This window comes from Aulonocara stuartgranti, assembly GCF_965226115.1.
Source record: "Aulonocara stuartgranti genome assembly, chromosome: 23".
NCBI classification, from domain to species: domain Eukaryota; kingdom Metazoa; phylum Chordata; class Actinopteri; order Cichliformes; family Cichlidae; genus Aulonocara; species Aulonocara stuartgranti.
The window spans coordinates 14566454-14587777 of NC_138958.1; the positions used below are offsets into that span (position 1 = coordinate 14566454).

At 40.1% G+C, this 21324-nt stretch overlaps 1 protein-coding gene across 3 annotated transcripts in view; it reads right to left on the minus strand.

The window, feature by feature from the left end:
- Positions 1–3935: 3935 nt before the first annotated feature.
- The window catches only part of LOC309700953 (uncharacterized protein), a 129336-nt gene continuing 111947 nt past the window's right edge, over positions 3936–21324 (minus strand). For all 3 annotated transcript variants that reach the window (XM_082524881.1, XM_082524882.1, XM_082524883.1), the window contains exons 4-5: positions 13372–13577; positions 3936–5820 (exon numbers count right to left, since the gene is read on the minus strand). In XM_082524881.1, the coding sequence (XP_082381007.1) occupies positions 5604–5820; positions 13372–13577 (423 nt within the window). In that variant the 3' untranslated portion in view covers positions 3936–5603. The remainder of the gene's footprint in view (positions 5821–13371; positions 13578–21324) is intronic.

Genomic DNA, 21324 nt, shown 5'->3' on the forward strand with positions numbered 1-21324 from the left:
ATTTTTATTAACATGTCCTCAATCATAAATCACTCTGAGGGGAAGTGAGGCCGATCCCTCCTCTCCACGCGGCATCAGATTACAGGTAGAAGACAAAGCTATCGGACACCTCGCCACGTGTCCTGCGTTTAACACTTCTTCCAGCCGCTGAACACTTAAATTCAGTTTACTTTCAAACATTAGGACGCAGCGGAATACAATATACATAATATTATGTAAATCAACTCTCCAATATAGCGGCCGGGACTCAAAAGCAGCGTTCTATCCTTCATCAGTTTTTATCAAAGCTGGAGACAAAACCAGCCGGACGGGCAGTAAGCACTTCTCGCAGTGTCAGGATGTGATGTCATATCGCTTTAAATAACCTCGCAGGATATCATTTTGTGTTACTGTGCGTCTTCTGATGTTATCTTCACAAATAGGGGACAGATTAATGCATTGTTTAAGCACAATACGGTGTCCATTTGCATCACAATAAGATTCCATTTTTTTTGACTTCTCAGCGAGCGCTCCGTGCCCCTGACTCAGGCCACGTGGCAGCCGTGCTGTTCTGCAGCCACACACATTTTCATGTCATACTAACTTGCCAGTGTGCGCAAAACTGTCACACTCCCTTAGAGGCTCTGGATGCTATGCGTAATTCCTTTAACACAAGGCCGTGCAGATATCCTTATCATTGTTGTAATGGCGTGCTCATGCCACCCTGCATCCTGCGAACTTGCACGAGGCAGCTGGTAATTCATTTAATTTATTCAAGTCGACCCGCGGTGGATCAGACCGCGCTGGGCTCCTGTTGTGTTGATGGCTGGAGTACACGGACGGACACTCAGCAGCCTTCGTCCTTCAGAGGTGATCTCAGGGCCACAGAAACATCATTCAGGACTTTCTATCTGCAGCCACTTGCTCAAATGTGAAACTCTGGAGGCTCGTGGAAAGGTATAGAAGCAGTGCGTCACAACAACAAATCAAAATGTTCTACTTTAAAATGATGAAAGCACTCTCCTGTCATCATCAGAGCAGAGCCTGCCTTTGTTTGCTTAATATGTAAACACCATCTGTATTTTGTTTAATCCTCCTCAACAGGTAGCCAGCTCTAAAGCGGATCCCCTGTCACTTGCAACCTAGGACATTTGGCGCTCTGACACGCTCATTCGAATCCGTGTGTTGGCGCTTCAAAGCAAATATCTTGTTCACATGTGGTCTGAAGCGCTGCGGGTGTGTTTGACTGGATCTCAGTCAGCGAAGAGCGGGAGCTTTATCTCTCCTGATGGATCTGGCCACTCATAATGAGGTGGACTCTTCTAATGAGCTCTGATTTCACAAAGCCCTGGGCTTGAGTTCAATCTAATGAGTGAGGGGCATTAATAAGTTTGGGTTGAGTTTTGCGAATGTGCTCCGTGGAAAATTTTTATTAGGAAACAGAACGATTCGGGTTCCCCGATACGTGACAATATACACATCTTGGATATATTATGGTCTAATTAGACATTTGTAGGTAGCGCTTTTTAACTGCAACACATATTGTATCAGTGTCATAAGGTGATTATAGAGGTGATGCACTTGTTAACAAATCAAATGCCAGTATCAAAGGCAAATCCTCCTTATATTAGTACAAATTTATTGGAGTGAAGAGTCTGTCCTTCCCACGCTGTAATTAGATTGCCTACCTATGCACAAAGGAGTCACAAGAAATGAAATGGCAGGTAATCGAGTCACTTTCTTTCCTCGCTACTGCAGTCAGTGCAAACGCAATATATAGAGTATGCAACATATGTCACACAGAGTAACTATAACAATATATTTTAAAAAATGTATCACATGTAAAAAATCATGTAAAAAAAACCCTCCAAAATACTGCAATACAACTTCTTCAGATTAGTCAGTCTAAACCCTAAAGACGTTTGATTTGCAATACTGAAAAGCAGCAGCACCAACTGTGCGTAATGTGAAAGACATCCCTAGAAATCATGAACCCACAAATACACTGCACTGCTATTCCTCTCGGTGTTGTGGAGCATTTTAGTGTCATTTGGTTTACAAGCTCAGATAAATCCAATTACACAGCAGCAAATGACACAAAGAAAATAGCAAGTGCACATAGTTGAGCATCCACAAACTAGACCTAGACACATTTTCATGCAATGGTGGAGACCAAAAGTGAGCTCAGTGTAAAATGAATATTGGACACATTAGCTGTTAGCATGCTTTACAATATCAACTTTATAAAGTTGCATTATCCCTTTGCTACTATGGTAATTCAGCAGATTTATGCAATAAATAATAGTTAAATTTGTTGACTAAAATTTGGAATTGTGCAATTTACTATATTCCATAAAATCTCTTGCTGTGTGTGTGTGTGTGTGTGTGTGTGTGTGTGTGTGTGTGTGTGTGCGCTCTACACGAAATATATTAAGTCATTAAGTTACTTACCAACCATTTTAGCCTTTATGCATTGTGTCATGCTTATTTCACCACAATAACTTGTAATAATTTGTATCCACGAAGCTTCAGTTACTCATGATACATTATAACGCCAATTAGGTTACCTGGCAACCACCTAACAACAGGCTAGAATGACCTATTTTTAAAAGATTGACGTCTACCACCTCATCTTTTTTTTTTTTTTTTTTACTTTTCTCAGGGTGATTAAGAAAATGAACTCACCAACAGCTCAATCACACAATAATCATTAATTAGATTTCAATTTTTATTAATCTACCAAATTACTGAGTTGTTATTTCAGCAGTGGATTTTCCTAATGCTACACAGCATATTGCTCCCTTACTGTTATCACATGATCTTACTATTTCCACCACTGATAAATACTGAACAATGTGATAATGTGCTGATGGTGGTGGTATGCTCCTACAGTACTATGGGCAGCTGTAGCTCAGGTGGTAGAGTAGGCAGGCCATTAATCATACGAGTGGCAGTCCATTCCCTCTCTCTTTTTGTCCATATGACAAAGTGTCCTTGAGCAAGACACTTTAACCCAAATTATTCCCACTATGTGGATGTGGTGAAATATGTTTTGGACAAAAGCATCAAACAGAAACAAACTAAGAAAAAAAAAAACACAACCTGAAGTCACCTGAAAACAGCAGAATGCTGATGACACACAGGAAGTTAAGGACAGAAGAGGACACCGGCCAGGATTCGGAAAGGCATTTGTCTTGCAGGATGGTCTCGTAACCTTTCAGTCTGCCATTTGCGGAGATGTCTTGTCGGTGTGTATAGATGTAAGAGAGCCCACTGGAGGTGTGCCCTCCCCATGTGCCCACCTGCCTCTCTTACTGCAGTCTGCTGTGCCATGTGGAGCCCCAGATGTAGCCTACAGAATAATCCACACTTGTACACTCACGAAGGTGTCCATCTGGTCCCACGCACTCAAATTAAGTCCCAGAACCCATACAGGCGTCGGGACACTGTTGTTGTGGCATTTAACAGATTCGAGAGCATGAGATACTGCTGTACTTCTTCTATTCTGTCTGTAGGAAGGCCCGAGCTGAGGCGCTGCACAGCTGAGAGTCACTTGGCTGTGACTGGGAGGTGAAACGGAAAGGGACTGAGCAGGATAAGCCTGCAGAGCTCACTGCTAGCAGAGCAGAGCGAGGAGGATCTTTTTACATTAGCTGAGCCTCGGGCACATGCAGATAACAGCAAAGCTCCTGCCTGGCAGGAGAGGCACCAACACTGCAGCCCTGCATCACAGCTGGCAATGTTTATCCAATCAAAATAAAAGAGCACTTTTTATACTTCAAGGTTTTGTCTTCACATCTGAATAATATCTCATGTCTTTGCTTTTGACTAAATATAGACTGACCTGAAAACAACTGAATACAAACATCAGATAGAGGCCCGCCTCAGTTTATAATAACTCTCATTTACTTTATCCCCCCCCCCACACACAGTGATTTAACAAAGGACAACACTCACTTATTTGACTGTTTAATATACAAGACAGTTTCCTATGAAACACATTTATACAGGAACACCAATTTACAGCACATTTGAGCGAATACTGAAGGAGAGCTCCACTCAAAACCTGGATGATGTCATCAACGTGTCATCACTCGGGTGACAGCTTGGAGGTTAAGAGTCCTTCTGAGTGCAGGTCTAATTCCCTCCTGGGAACTTCAGTTTCTCCCCCCGTTAAAAACATGTAAACGAATCCCGGACAATCTCCCAAAATTGCAGTATATTTACTTCCAGCAATAACCTTTATATAACCTTTAATTAACCCCCTCCCCCCAAAACCAAATAGTTTCCTATTGCAGGAACTTGCCATAACACTGATGTTGATATTTTTTGTTATCAGTTTGCTGATTATAAGTTATTTGATGCTATAATAAGATTATTTGTCCTCATTACAGATCGCTGTGACTGACAGCTGCTTTGAATAAAGAAGGAGCAACTGCTGATGTCTGAGTGGGTTGTTCTGATGTAAACTATTCAAAGTGAACTATTCAAAGGTTTTGTGGGAAGCTGCTATGGGAAACTTTATTTGAAAGTAATGCAAACGTACACCAAGCAAGGTAATTGTGCAATCAACATGTTAGGTCTCTCCTCCAGAAAAGCAGTTTATTCACCAGGACCCACTGGCTGCAACCATGGCAGATGGGAATCGGTACTATTTAATATTTTACATGATTCATTTAGCAGCTGCAAAGCTGATTGGTAACAGTCATCAGGAGCTGTAGGCTAAAAAGATGCACTTGATAGATTAATGTCTGTCTTACACCATTTTCAACTGCCCACAACGTCAGTTTTGGAAGAGACCAAAGACACAACATATCGGGGGTTGGTGGCGAGCTTCAGAGCTCACCTGGTATGCAGATTTCATCAAAGCCAGGCTCTATGTTCCCAGACTTTGTGCTAAGCTAACCTAACCAGCAATAATTTTATATTTAATAAACAGATGCGTGTTTGATTATCATTCCTCTCATCCATCTCTTTTGCTGCAAATGGCCCAAAATGTTAATTCCAAGCAGTTATAGGTGAAAATAATGTGCAGACAGTGTGATGGTAATATAACATGAGAGCGACTTGTTAGCACGTTTTCTGTCTGTATAATAATGGTTTATGTTTTAAGAACTAGTGTCTCTCTGGGAAGCTTTAGTCTCATTTCTGAAGCAGCAGCGGGACAGACGTTGCTCTCGCCCCCGTCCTCGTCACCACTTCACAGGCTATTCAATTAGCAGAAGAAGCATGGGAGATGGAGCCATAATGGAGCTGATGAGATGCACAAGGACAGGTGACACTAATCAGAGCGGCGCCCCATTGTCTCTGTGTGGGCATCATTAAGGAAAGGGAGTAATTTCAGGCTTTTTTCCCCCTCTCTGAGCCTGAATACACTCATGCTGCCTGCGTGCATTCCCTTCCTTGTTATCAATTTGCAACATGTGTGAATATATCCACTGAAACGAGTGAGAGTGTAAGGAAAACAAGAATATTTGACACCTCAAAAATAGGTTTTAAAGTGTAAGTTCTTATAAATGCCACACTGATATACTGATGTGTTAGCTTCAATGGCTCTCAGACACATCTAATTCCCCAAGGATTTACTCTCACCCTGTAATCTGTAAACTCCTTCTGTTGTTGGTTCAGAAAAGGCTGAGGCATCCACTCTTCAACACATCCACTTTCCTCTCCTCCATGTGAGTGGATGAGGCTGCTGATGAAGCGCGATCTGCCGAGGCGGCCTCAGGCCGATCCCAGAGGCCGGGGTTGCTTCTGTCTTCTGTCGAGTCTCTGGGCTGGACTACGAGGGAGTTCTGCGCCGCCTGCCGGTACCGAGAGCTGAAGTAACTCCACAGACACCTGAGAAAATCCAGCCAAAGCACAAAGATTAGGAAAAGACTCAAGGTTTGACTGCTTCATCCCACATAATTTTGCCGAAAAAGTCCAATTAGCTACATTCGCACTTTGGCAAATCCCAAATAACTTTGTTAGTGTAATAACATAATCCTAATCTCATTACTAAGTCCCTCTCCTCCCATTAACTTAGTCGTTAGAGAGCGTGGAAGCCTGCAGCTGAATTCAGAGGGCCTCCCATACAGCCCAGTCTTAAAATATTCACGAGCTTCACCGTCTCATGCTGACATTAAAATTCTTTTGATGCATCAGTAAACACCGATAAGCCAAACTTTTACGACCACTAACCCAAATATGCTGTGGTCCTCTGCTTGCCGCTAAGCATCTGAATCCAAGCTGAGGCACGATCCCTACACGACTCATCGTTAGCAACAGATTCCTTAAGAGCTTGAGGGGCCGCAGGTCATACTTTTTTCATTATATTATATATTATATAAACAGCTTGTGGCTGTTTGTCCCTCCTCACCCTGCGGTTGACCCACAAATTTTCCCACTTTGGAAACAATCAATCTTAGTCATCAGTCGTTATGTCTGGATTACAGGGATTAACACCTGGTCGTGTCTCCCAAATCCAACATACTGATTACACAAACCAACTGTTCACGTACCCTTTGAACATGCCATGAGCCAATCATCATTACTCACTTCCTCTGCGAGTTCTTGTAATCATTTGGCTAATTTGTGTAAATCAGAACCTGCTACACTGGAGTGAAATTACACATTTTTCTATCCAGCACCATCTCCTGCAAAAACATCTATACAAGACGTCTTTGCTTGGTCAAAAACATGTTGGAAGAAACTGCTCGGATCGTCTAAGCCAGGATGTTTAATACTCCTGCACTGCAGAGAAAAGGTATGAAAGAGGTCAGTGTGGGCAGTTAAGATTCCAAAGAACAGGACTCCACAGAGAGGTCAACAAAGCTGCAAGAGTGTAAATGATTAAATACCGTTTCTGTGAAAGTCCACAAGGAGTGTCCGGATGCTGCTCAATATTTACTGTTGTGAACTTCTTGTAAACAGGCACATGAAGATGGAAATAAGTATTAACAGAACCAGGTCTGTGTGTTTTAGAGTACATCAGGGCCATTAACTCCTTAACATTCACCCTCTTTATTAAACAGGGATAAAAACTTGGAAGCACTTTGTTTGTTGGACTCTTGCATGCAAACAGCACATGTGACCTAATATGACCAAAACCTTTTTGCCCTTGTGTTACAAAAAACTGTTGCTGCTGAACTGAGACCAACTGAACTGTGAGGATGTTTTTTTAAAAAACAAACAAACGATGTACTTCTTTGTGCACAGTAGCTCAAAATGTATCTGAAAAGATCTCACCAACCACTGCGCTCACCTTTTAGTTGCTATGCACAAACAGTTGTTACGAGAGCATTGTTGTATTGTTGTGCGAGCATCTGGTGCCTGTGTTGTCCTGCGGGCGGATTTTGCTTACATGGTTTGAGTCCGCTTATGAACAAAATGAGATACAAGTTGAATTTTGTTTAAATAAAGGTCAGCACAATAAATACTACACTCTTTCCTGAAGGGAGAGATCGCTTCCAGGTTGACAATCTCCTCCGCCCACAGCACAAAACTAGGGTATAAAAGATGGACAGTGCTCGCGGGTCTTAAAGGTGAATCCAGTGAGGAAGTGCTTAAACTTTCATTCTTTTTAATGACCAGTGGGGTCCTTCACTAAAAAAGACTTCCGGTTGCATAAAAGTCTCTGGGATTTCAGCCCTCGGCGCCCCCGTTTTCTGACTTCAGTAAATATAAATTATCCTCATTATTAAAGCTAAAAAGGAGGATTATTTATGGCATGCTAACTAAGTAATAACTCAATGACAACTCTTTAGTCAATACTCCTGCACTGCAGATTGTTGAAGAATTCCTTTGAACAACAATTAAATCCAACCCACCAAGATACTAATGAAAAATAGACTCATAAGAGGTCTTCACTAATATCTCAGTGGCTATGTTCATCTTCTATAATGTCTGTGGACACAACGGGTCACCGAGTGGCTTGATGAGTATAAAAAAAATGATAAAGCTTTTAGATTAACCAACTCTCAACCCAGAGATAACGGGCCAGTGCATTGGACTGTGTTCACCATCAAAACACCAAATTAAGAAATATGCTTTGGTAGAGTGGCATTTATAACTCGAATTGAATTCCAGAAACTCAACAGAGAATCAATGCCAAAGAAGCCATCAGTGGTCTTTTCTTTAATTTTTAATTAATCTGAATATAAAATGTTAATGGGTAAACCTTTGAGGAGTTGGTGATGGGAGCCAGACTAGCTCTTTCCACCTTACCTCCCACCTACACATTAAGCATCAGCGACTCAGAGAATGTTTGACAAGTGAAAAACAAAGTGTCCCATGTCTGTTTTGGAGTGGATGTGGTGGACAACAAATACATACATTCATACATACAACATACATAAAAAGAGAGAAAGAGAAAAAATGCTGAAAATGTAAAATTCTACTGTGACACTGGAAAAAAAGCATGTTTCAGTCTTGGGAGACCTTCCATGAGTGTGTTCTTGTAGGCACAGTGCATACCAACTATCTCAGTAATCAGTTACTGATCATTGGGTTCATGTGACTGATGTAGAAGCTAATCATGATAGCTTGACTCTGACGTGGCCAGGCAGCAACACACTGTATCATTTCCTACAATCAGCAGCCACTTAATATGAAGACATTCACCTTTCAGCGCTGCCTTCAACCTGATCGAAAACTAAGCGAAGACTGCTTATTTCCACCTGGATTTTTTCACCATTAAAAAAAAAAAACTGTTTTAATTTAGCATTTTACAAACTAATAATAGGTGAACAAAAAAAATCCTTTTCCCAGTACACTGAATGCATAACCTCGGTCCACCACAGTAATTGGCTGCTGAGGCAAATCAATGCCTCAGATCAGAATTGAAGCCTTCGGCTTGTTTACAACATCTATCATTTGTTCTTATCAAGAGTGATCAGAGCAATTTTCCCTCCCTTAATATAGGTTTGATGGGACAAAGAAAAGCTCAATTCTCAGAGAATTGGAAAACACATTTCTTGTGCTTTGTGGTAACTAAACTGTCAACAGATAAGAGAGTCCATGGTATCAACTCGTGGGTAATTCATCTTACAATTGTGCTGTTGTGTTTTCCTTTGGAACGGCTTGCAAATTTGGTTTGAGGCCTTTTGCTCATATGTCAGCGCGAATGCTTCGTCCAAACGTTCACAAAAAACGAGAATGTAAAGCAGAATGTACGCTCAGAGCACTCGTCTCCAAATCTGCTCAACTTACGTGCAGTGGCCACTTAAAAGCAGCACATTTGTAGCCTTGTGTGCACTTCTAAATCTGTAAAAGGGCGATGAGCTATTCGTCCTCAGGCAGCTCTGCAAACTGCTGTAGACAGTAGCGTGAGGTGAGAGAGCAGCGTAGGCCACTTTGTATCATGTCAGTGCTAGCGGTTAGACGCCATCTCCACAGTGTCCCTTGTCACCAATCACATCCTTTTAAACCACCCAGGGAGCTCGACACCCCCCCTCACACACACACATACACACTCCCTTATCTGTCAATGCTGCTTAAATAATGTAATTAATGACTTAATTAACATTTCCATAATCTATTTTAATAAATCTAACACGGCATAATGAGAGTTTCTAACCTCCAGGCAATGGCATATAAAAATTCACAGCGCAGAGCTGCATGGTCAGGGCACTGTCGCAGCGCCGCAAACTCTCACCATGACAGTAAAGGAAGGAGAGAGCGCATACTGTGTGACAGCCCTCTGAAAGGCAGTTCAAGTCTGACAAATATCATGTGACTTCGTGAATGTGTCCAATAACAGACCTGCAGCACGAGGAGGAGGCAAGAAGATTATTTTGGAGGGTCAAAATGCCGGAAGGAGGCCAGAGCATCGCTGAAAGAAGGATTGTTCGAGTTTTTATGAGATGAACAAAAATGTATTCTTGAACTCAACTGTGAAATAAAATTATTATTGTCAAGTTGAGCTAACATGTGGAGCTGGACCTGCTGCGTGGTTTCGTCTAAATAAATCTTACATAACAAAAGATGCTGTAGCTGACACACAACAACTACACAGATCTGGGTGATTAATCAGATTTTAATCTCAGTTCCATTTTGCTTCCCAGTGATTATCCTGTTTTCCTTCTCTCACCCCAACCGGTCGCAGCAGATGGCCCCGCCCCTCCCTGAGCCTGGTTCTGCTGGAGGTTTCTTCCTGCTAAAAGGGAGTTTTTCCTTCCCACTGTCGCCAAAGTGCTTGCTCATAGGGGGTCATATGATTGTTGGGTTTTTCATTCTATGGGCAGTAAAACTTTTTGTCGTTCAACATCTGGCGAGTCCGTCCGCAGCTGCCTTTGTCTCTGGATCGTCCGGGGTCTGTCACTTTTGGTAGCAGGCAACAAATAGCTTCTGCCTTTTGTTGTTCACCCTGTAGCTACTGAGTAGGACCCTCAAGATGTGCAAGTCCACTCACCCTTGAGTCTCTCATTGGTGTCATAATCTACCAGGGACTGACTGGTGGATTTTCTTGCAAGACGAGGTTTTATGGTCAAATACACCCCCTAATTAGCACTTAACCCCATAGAAGATGAACCTGTGTCCTGCACTTATTTTCTCCCATTGGTTTTTTGTTGTGAACTCAAATTAAGCAAATGAGTTCACAACAAGGATCCAACATGATGCAGACAATAAAAGGTCATTCTGAGCGGTTTGCTTGTTTATCTTCATCTTATCCCTGTCTGTCAGACTAACGGGCAGAGTCGTGGGTGGGGGTGAGTTGGGGTCGTTCCTTACTAGAGCTCCCACCCTTGGGGCTGAAGTGTGACTGAGATGCACACTGACAAGGGGCAGCAGGACACTGGCACATCCCAGGCAGCACAAGCACAATGAGACACAAGGTCTGTGTAGACCACCAATCCTAATGAGGGCTCCCATTAACCTTCTTACTGTACCAGTAATAATGTACAGTTAGGTCATTAACTATTTAGACAATAACAACTTTTGCAGTTTTACCTCTGTACACCACCACGTGGATTTTAACATTCACTTTTAATTAATTCAAACGGTTTTTAAAAAGTATTTTATTAGCTTTCTTTTTTATACACAGTGCCCCATTTCCAGAGGCTCAACTGAAAACTCGATGACTGAAAAGTTGATCCATTGGGTTGAGATCTTATGACTGACTTGTCCATTGAAGAATTTTTAAATTCTTTGCTTTGAGAAGCTCTTGGGTTGTTTTTGAGGTTTGCTTTGGATTATTATCTATTTGCACTATGAGTGCCGTCCCACCAGTTTTCCAGCACTGGGGTGAACGTGAGCAGAGAGTGCTGCCCTGTACCCCTCACAATTCATCCTGCTCCTTTTATCAGCAGTGACATCATCAATAAAAACATTACTGACCCAGTTCCACTAGCAGCCATACATGCCCATGCCATAACATTACATCATGTTTTACAGATGATGTAGTATGCTTCAGGTCCCAAACTGTTCCTTTTCTTCTCCATGTTTTTCTCTTCCCATCATTCTGGTACATCTTTCAGTGCCAGTTTCATCTTGGCTTCTGTCCAAAGGCTGTTTTACAGAACTGTGCAGGCACTTTTAGATGTTTGTCTAATCTTACCTTCTTTTTCCTGGGTGTAACAAGTTGTTTGCACTTTCTTGGTTGTAGGCTTTCAATCAAAGCAGAAAAATATAACTAGTAGTTCAACTTTAATCGAACTGAGTTTTTTCACACCTGTTGGTGTTACTGAGCCGGTCAGCACAGGCCTCTTTTTAAGAAGGACCCAGATTGTTGATTTGGACACTCATGACGTTTTTACTAAATCTATGATAGTTCAAATGCCTTCCTCACTAGCACTGATATTTCTTTAGGCCTCAATTTCAACACTTGAAATCAACTACAGATTGTTTATCTGCATACTTTGTCATGAAAATACAAGGCAAGCAGGCTCACTTGGATATCAAACTGCTTGTCCATCAACAGTTTAATTTTTTTTTTTAAACCTTGGAAAGTGGTTTGGCTGTGTGTAAAAATGACTATGATTGTTAAACCACTTGAGTTAAAGTTGAAAGTCTGAACTTCAGTCTTATTTTTGATTGATTTTTAATTTAACATCCACTGACTGTAGCTCTGTACAGGGGCGAGAATTACAAAAAAAGACAATGCATCATTGTCCAAATACTTATGGACATTATGGACCTAAACAGATCATCTGTTTAACTTGTTATGTAGACACATGGGAACATGAATAGCACAAAGGAGATGCTCCAATGTGCTACTCACTGAAAACCACATGTCAGCATGAATGGTTCCTGTAAGAGTGTGAGCATTTGAACTAAAACATATTTGAACCTCTTTTGACTTAATTATCGAGCAAATACCTGCAGCTGAGATCTGCTGAGAACGCAGCCCATCTGACGCTGCCAAACATGCTGTAAACAAACCAACTTCCTGTCATAAAATTACAGCTCATTACTAGTGTGGATAAGGGCTTCAACAACATAATGATGCAGAAGCACATTACCACCACTATATTTATTAATTACCAGTTGAGTAGCCACATTCCTTGCAAGGGCGGTTAATGGAGAGAGAGGAAGGGGAAAAAAACGTTAGAAGCCTTGTTGAGTTAATTACAAACAGCCTGCCTTTTTTTTTCCTCCAAGTTAAAACAAATACTAGAGGAAGGACACATGTAGAACACAAAGTTTTAATTTTGCTACTGGCACAGAAAGCTGTTTAGGGTGATTGGAGGGTCACTTCCACTGCCACCATCATATTTTAGAAAGTATGTTATTAAGCAGGGGAGCTTGTCTGAATCCCAGCATCCAGTTTAATTAAGCAAAGTCGGCAAAGCCACATTAAAAACATAGCTTGATTTTCAAAAATATTATTAGGAAATATAATTCGAAGTAACCCATTATATATTTATCACTAATTTAGGCAATTACAGGTTACATAACCTGTATCTGTAATCTGATTACAGGACCTGCCATATGCTGCTTTCTAATCAGAGAGTAGTTATTGTTTATGCCAGAAATCTAATGCATTATTTACAAGTAAGATGTTAATAAAAACAGACTGTTCATTTACTAATGGTTTACAGTACCGCAGGCATCGTTCCAATTAGCAATATAGAGATGGAAAAGGAGACTAAGTGAAAACAAGAGAGGTGGGAGGGTGCTGTGGGTCAGACAACAACATGTTTTCAGAGATGATTATTTGGATGACACAGGCACTCGCTGCTTCTTGTTTTTAAACTCACATAAAAATGAAATGTTACTTGATAATATTGTTTTATGCATTTAGCAGAACAGAATGTGGAAAGAGTGCGGAAAGAATGTTATCACCATTTTAATCATTAATCATTCTGACCGTGTTAGACTGAGTTCAGCCCAAGGGCACTCCATGGTGGGAAAAAAACAGTACACATATGAGTTAGTTAATAAATGCACAGTAAAACAGAACACACTCACTTGATGAGCAGGGTCTCTGTCAGTATACCGAAGAAAATTGCTGCCACTTTAAAGGTGCTGGGAGGAGGAGGGCTGGTGAAGGCCGTCATCATGCAGTAAACAGCGTAGGGCACCAGACTCATCAAAACGGTCGCTGTGATCAGCACGAGCCACGTCTGCCACTGGAAGCTCACCGACCGCCACGGGGAACTCCTCTGCAGCTGGTACTGGACGACACAAAAGAGGAAGCCTCGTGACAACGTTCATTCTACATGTAGAAACGCAGAAATGTTTTTGATTCTGACCTCCGTGATCACGTTTGGATGAACCCACTTTAAATGCTCAAAGCAGTAAAAAAAAGCTCAAGTTGCGTAAACTTCATATTTAATGCTACAATAACGTTCCTGCGACACTTTCATTTTTTAATTTAGCACCCTGATTATTTCGGAACAACTTCAACTACAGTGTGGATGAAAAGCACCACTTAAAAGTACAATTACCCTGTGCTCATTTCGACTGAATGTGAGCTTGTGTGTGCGTGACATCAACATATTCATGCTATTGGTGAGGGATAAAACGAAAGCATTAAAATGAGTCCTGTCAAGCTGAGAGTATTATGCAAGAAAGACAGGAGAACATGAAGTAAAAGCAAAGACCAACCGTCAACCTGTCTGTCAGCGTCACTCTGTTTATTAATAATGTCCAGACTGCCCGCCTGGAAAGTGAAGGGTGTGCATATTATGCATGCGTTATGTCCTTCTAAGTGGTTTGGTAAATTATATTTTGTAGTCAGTAGCTCAGGTTGTTTTGTTTACCTGAATATGAGCTCAGCAAATCTATGACACGAAGAGTTAAGTGAGCTGAGCCGATGACTATCGCCACGTTAGCGCAGACAGGTAAGTGCAGAGCGCTCTGGCTCAGTGTGAAATCCTCCAAAGTCAAATTCAAGCTGTTTCTCTGAAGTTTGCAAGATTACATAAATAGAGACTCACAATTTTGAAACACAATAACATGATCTGCATTCTTATCTTATTGTTTGTAATTTAAATTTTTGTCATTTAATAATGTATACTTTATTGATCCCTGTGGGGAAATTACTTTCTCTGAGTTTACATGAAATGTTTGACTTGAGTCCATAAATTCTGGAGAGCACCTAAACAACACTGTACTTTCTTTATTCTCCAAAAGAGGAAATAAAATACCCACATTTAGCATACTTTAGACATCAAACATCATTCAAGCTAATTTCATCTATTGGTTAATTTCAAGAGCCAATAAAGGCAAAACGAACGTTGAAACATGTCTTAATAAGGTGTTATAACAGCAGGAGCGCTGTGAAAGGACATGATATTAAAAAGAATATTATTAGCATAAAAAATGGCATAAAAAACAGGTTCAGGCACTCCACAGATTTGGATTAGTTTGTTTTTAATTTCTCTAGCTGACTAAAATAATGGCCTGTTACTGCTTGTCCAAACCTAACTTAAGTGCCTGGAGTGTGCTGACTGATTCACTGGAGAACATACTTCATGTTAAAACTACCAGCTGTGGTTAACGCATTAATATTAAAACACGAACAGGAACAGTGAAATCCCAACAAAACTAAGAGACGGACCTTTAATTGTCTGAAGATAGATATCCTTTCATTATTTCTTCTGTTTAACATGGAAACACTGGCAGATTTTTGTCATTTCAATCTCCTCCCATTCTGTTAACTTCATGGATTAAAACAACCCAACCTTTCCTGTGCAAATTCACATCAAAAGCTCTCAGAGAAAACACTTGTATTGTGAAAAGTTTGCAGTAACTTGTGTAAAAACAGATTTAAGAAAAACTGCGCATAACATTGTTGACATCTAGCGACTGATTTATGTGTCATTTGACCACAACAGAGAATAAGTGAGAGAGCAATACCATCCCGAAGGGAAAGAATGAAGGATAAATCATCATTAGACGATAGGGAACGGTCTCAAGATAGCACTGCGCGCCACTTCTGCAGCCCACATGGAAATACCTAAATGCAGCCAATGCTTACTCAGCTGTGATTGGTCAATACAACTTGGACTACAAATGGAAGTACAAAAATGTTGACCCGATCGCCACAGATCTGGTATATCCATACAAAGATCTCAGTTTATAGAGATTAATAGCTGTCCACCTCGTAGAAATTAGAGGCACTCTAGCTTGTAAATGTGTCCCCAGCTTAAAGCAGTCAGCATACACTGAGCAGCAGAACACAGTTTCTTCATATCCAAATCCTAGTACAGTAACTGCACTTTGACCCTGTAATAGAGATTAAACAATATTCTAATATTGGAAGAAACTCAAACTAATGCTTTAACCTCACACCTGCTCTACACATTCAGTGCTTCATTACTTCAGGCTTGGCATGGTTGTACATAACACCTGAAAGCAAGATAAAGCACACACACACACACACACACACACACACACACACACACACACACACACACACACACACACACACACACACACACACACACAACAGACACATATAAGCACTAAAAAAATGCATGCAGTCATTAAGTGTGCATGCAAACAGTGCCTTAAGTCCTGTCCAAATATTGCCTCGCTCTGGAGACAAACCAAACCACTTAAACAGTGTTTGATTAGTGTCTGGAATTCATCTGCAAATGCACACTTGCCTTGTCCTCTTTCATGGCTGTTATTCATTAATTAGATTCTTTGTGCAACTGAGCTATCCTCAATGTTTAAGGTTACATCAGGCCCCAGTAAGTGGCTGGCTGATAACAGAATGCATCCATCTTCATTACTCAGCCCTTTCTGTCGAGGCTTGCTCCTCCACAAGTGAGCAATGTCAGTAGGTTCTAAGAAGCTGATACATTTCATTGCATTCAAATCCTGAACTTTTGCCTCCTTTGATTTCAGTTGATCTGATTAAATTACTGGGTTATGGTTTCCACTCGTGTTCTCTCGTGGTTCTTTTGTGGTGTTTTTTTTCCTTGTCAAGGTCGAGCAGTGTCGCAGCCAAATGAAAACCAATCACCTTTTGGGGTTTATATATATATATATATATATATATATATATATATATATATATATATAGTCAGTGAATTTAGTTATTCAGAAATGACTTCTTCTGAAATTGAATTTTCTTAAATATCTGTTGGTGAAAATGTTTTTATTAATACAAATAAAAAAAGAAAATACTGCGAGCCATCGTTCTTGCCAAAGAAACTCCAGACGTTGAGATAAATGTCTGCATAAACCGAGACATGACTGTACTCCCAAGGCTATCTTCTTTTATTTTGGGAACCTTATAAGGAAAGCTATTAAAAAAAAAAACCCCAGTTGTGGTGGTCAGTCCTTAATGTTTGCGAGACTGAAAGCATTTGAACACAATCCTAAAAAGGCAGACTGAAATGAAGCTGTTAGCGTCATATCCATCAACCGGGCTGCAGCTTTTAGTCACATCAAGGCCAAACCAGTCTTAGTGTGTTTTATTGTAAGCTCTCCGTCAAATTAATTATCTGTGAAGACGCTGAGTAAGGCGACAATAAGGAGACAGCCAGTCACATCTGTCTCACCTCCACGTAACTCTGCATAGAATGAAAGCAGGTTTTGAGTATTTTGGGGAGGAGAGAGAAAGGAGACGCAGCGGTGCATCGTCTTCGTGAAGGGAACTGATTACAAACACAGTACATAAAGGATATCTACCCCCAGGTCTGCCCCTTTATGGAGAGGAACGCCGTCTTGCCAGAAATTACATTTGCTCTGCAGCCAATCCCAAATTCAAATAACACGTGGTAATCCAAACACTACACTGAGAAGCAATAATTTAAAAACCCAACAAGCAATACATTAAAAAAAAATCAGTCTGTTATTTACTCCTGATGTTTTATGACTATGACCTTTAAACACTATACTAATCAATCAATACAGGAGGGAAGAAGCCTATTGGGAATATTTAGATTCTACAGATTGTGAAAGTAGGGCACTATTTATCCAAACACAATCATTATTAATAGCCCGACTGTCAACCCAAATACATTTTCTACATATTTTCCACATTAGCCCCTCTCCCTCCAGAAGTACTCATACACAATGTCCAGCAAAGGAGATAATTAATGAACCACAGCTGTCACGTCAGTGTTATACAAAAATATGTTAGAATCCTCATAAAGTCATGGTCAGAATGTTTGGCCCATCATTTAAAGGACTGTCATGGCGATATTACATCACATAACTCCAATAATAACATCAAAGTTTTAATATAACGTGTTGGAGAGGAACAAACCGCTACAGGTGATGTAATATGGCAGAAGATAATCTGATCCAGGTCTGTATGTTTTTCTGTTTCATCGAGGTTTTTACGCAGCGTTTACATTCAGAAAGAGGACAAGAAGCGAAATGAAGTCTTTGATTTCACTTACAAGTAGAAAAACAAACAAACTTACAGCCTTAGAGCTGCTCTAGCAATATTGCAATTTTTCATGTTTTCAGTAAAATCACATAAAGATTAAAAAAATGTAAAGTGCACTTCTAGTTGTTAAATACTGCAGAAAATGTCATGATGTGTTGGTTAGCTGAATGCTGAAAGTACAGGAATGAGTATCCATAAAATGCTAAATACATTATAAAGTGTTTTGTTTTTTTTATACTGTTGAAACTTTTTGTGAGGAATCAAATTTTTTCAAGTTCTAATGTGTTTCTAAGGAATCAGAGATTTTTTGGGCAAAAATCTTAATATTAGGAAACTGACTGTCAAACACACATACAAAAAGGCTTATGCAGCTAGTTTTTTACTGGTGTCTGGAACGATACAACGAGCTACTACTGCCAGAACTACAAGATGTTTGCTGACAGCCATTAGACAACAAAAATCAAACGACATGCTTTCACCTACCAGACACTGGGCTGTTAAATACGTTACACAGAGAGATGGGATGGTATTATACAGTCAGGAGTAATATGTTACAGTTATTTTGCTTGGAAAGGCCAGTGTCTAATTAACATTAAGATCCATTACTCTTGCCACAGTAGATATCTAGATTGGGTTCCCCAAGCTGCGTCAGTATTTAGTAACCTTTAACTGGCCTTTATAGGTGTATCGACAAACTCTAGTTAGATCTCCTAATTTCAGGTGTGACACAAATTAACTCTGTAACATGGAAATGCCAAGCAGCTCCTGAGACCGTCTCCCGTGTAAGTGCTGCTTGTTTGCAAGCAACAAGGATGAAGTTCTACTTAGCATGACCAAACTCGAAAGTCTATTAACTTATTGAGATTAAAAGCCTGATGCCTTCCCTCCCCACTCACCCACCCCTCCGTGGCCCCATCCCCCGGCCGACATCACACATCCAAAGGAGAAAGGTGATTGATGAGAGCCATCAGGCTGCTTGGAATCTCTTCTCTCATTAGACTCCTTATGCATCTGAGCCTTTTCAACACACACTGGGAGAGCAGGGGAGGGGGATGGGAGCAAAGGGGGTGTAGATCCTCTGACTTTTTAGAAGATAACTACTTATACTAAAATATTTACCTTGTACATTAATCTCTGGGAAATTAATTTGCCATTATACTTTCTCTCTGGGAAAAAAAGAGACTTTTTTAATTGAGAAGTTTGAATCCCGACTCCCTAATCTTCATGCTTAGTGAGCGCTGTCTCTTTTGACTCACTCATTGGACTGGCTGGAAATTAATGTCCCAGAGGGAGCAGTGTTTGGACAGTCAGGGTGGATCCTATCATCGACCACTGAGGTTCTCCTGAGGAGGGTTAGCTAAAGAGCCGAAAAGGGAAGCAAAGACTGTTATGTATGCATATCCCCAACAGACACGATCAATCACATTAATGCAAGTGCAGCACATTATTATGTACTTAATTTCCAATGGATAGTAACATTACTATAATGTGCTGGTGATTGCACTGCAGTAAACCAACTGGGGTCCATTCTGTCCAGACAAATAATCTCATTACATCAAAGACAACAACCAAGATAAACAGTGAGAATCAGAGCCTTCAATTTAAACTGCAGCTGACTCTTTTCAACTTTTATGTTGCAGATATTTTAGGTTTATAAAGCAGCACTTGTAATGAATTAAAAAGGAGTGTAATTCTTTAAATAACAGGAAAAAGTATGAATTTTACTCATTAATCTTTATTCATTTTATTTTCTGATTTTTAATCAAGTTTAATTTTTGGTTGCTTTTTTCAATAGTTTCAGTTCTATATTAATAACAATATGTGTATTTGTCATGTGCAAAACAAGTTCAGACCAGGTGCTACAGTACAAACAGTTTGTGAACACAGTTTACTCACAGTCATCCCAGTACCAACAAATATATACACCAAAGCCTTCTTAGGCAGGCAGATAGATTTTTCTTAAATTTCCTAACAAAGTTTTTTTTTTATTTCTACGCTACAGGGTTTTAACTGGCTCAAGATTAGCCTTTAGGAGGTGCACAGAAGCAGGACTGATGCACGCATAGTTTAGCCACTGATTCTGTGCAGACATACTTCTTTCTAGTAATTAGATAAACAAAATGCATTTTATTCCCAAGTAAATTAAACCCTACAATGTTAAAGATAATTATTATCACAGTCCTGGTGATTTTCCTTCAGCGTGAGGTCACCACCTCTTCAGTGTTAAATTAAAAGTACGGCAGTTGACAATAATGATAGAATCACTACACTTGTAGGATATTCACTCGGCTCTTTTATTTTGTAGGAAACAATTAGATCAAAGAAAACTATTTTTATTTTATTGATGAACATCCTGGCTTAATCTAACATTCCTGAATCAATTTAAATTAAATTATTGTAATTCAGAAATCTTTTCTAGATCACATGAAGGGAAAAAAATACTGAATCACTCAGTGTTGAGGAAAAAAATGACAGCGTTACATTGAAATGTGTTTTTCTAATCTAAATACCTGAATGTATAGATGATAATCTCAGAGACCTTAACATGATTTTGCACCAGACTGAAACAATGGAAAGGGTTACACAACTCCTTCAAGAAGGAAATCCAACACAAAGTGTGGCAAAAAACTCAAACTTAAAGCGACATGCCTATAAAAAACAAGCACATTTACCCGCTCGTTTATGATATGGGTTGGATGTCAAGTGAAAAACCAGGAGAGATGGCAATCATTCGCTCACACTGTTGCTATGCCAGCGATAGAAGTTGGTCTCAAGCAAAGAGTGTTAAAGCTGATAGTGATGTCTTTCTTGATGATTCCATAATTTTTCCTCTACTTAATCTGTAAAACCAATCATACCATTAATTGAAATATTATAATTGAATTTGTTTGAAGTCCCAAATAGCTTTGTGTCATTTCCTATGAAGCAAAAAAAGTTGAATGAACATCCTCCAAATTTTTTGCCAGGGGTTGTAGTACGATCACTGTGTGAGAGCCAGAACTGCAATGCAACATGGTCTTTTTACCTCCTCCTGTACTTGTTACCTGAGATTCGAACCCGACTGTCTGGTTCTTTAAGCCTTTTCTCTTGTATTGTGTAAACCCGACACGTACTGTGTGAGAATGTGAGCAACAATGCATAAATCTAACCATGCGGTTTGTACAGATCAGCCAAACGGCATCACGTTACAATGATCTGACATTTCTTTCCCATATTATAATAGCAGGGTTAATTAGGCCCAGCTTTCAACAAACCCACTAATGTATTTCCCTTTCTTTTACCTCAGCAGCGCAGTATCATGCATATTTAACACCCTTTCACAGACTTGGTGTGTTAAAATGAGTAGAGAGAGACATTGTTTTCAAACAACTCATCGAACGAGCTTTAGCTTAATTATGGTATTGGCTCAGGTTGATGAAGCCTGTCTGTGATATTGGTCATATAAGTCTCCAAAAAAAAAAATGATGTTGCCTGCCTCTGTCTGTTTCTCATATTCATTTCAAAATGCCCTTGCTAGTCTCAAACTACTGATGAGTAACTTGGAGACTGGTTGATTGTGGCTGAATGTG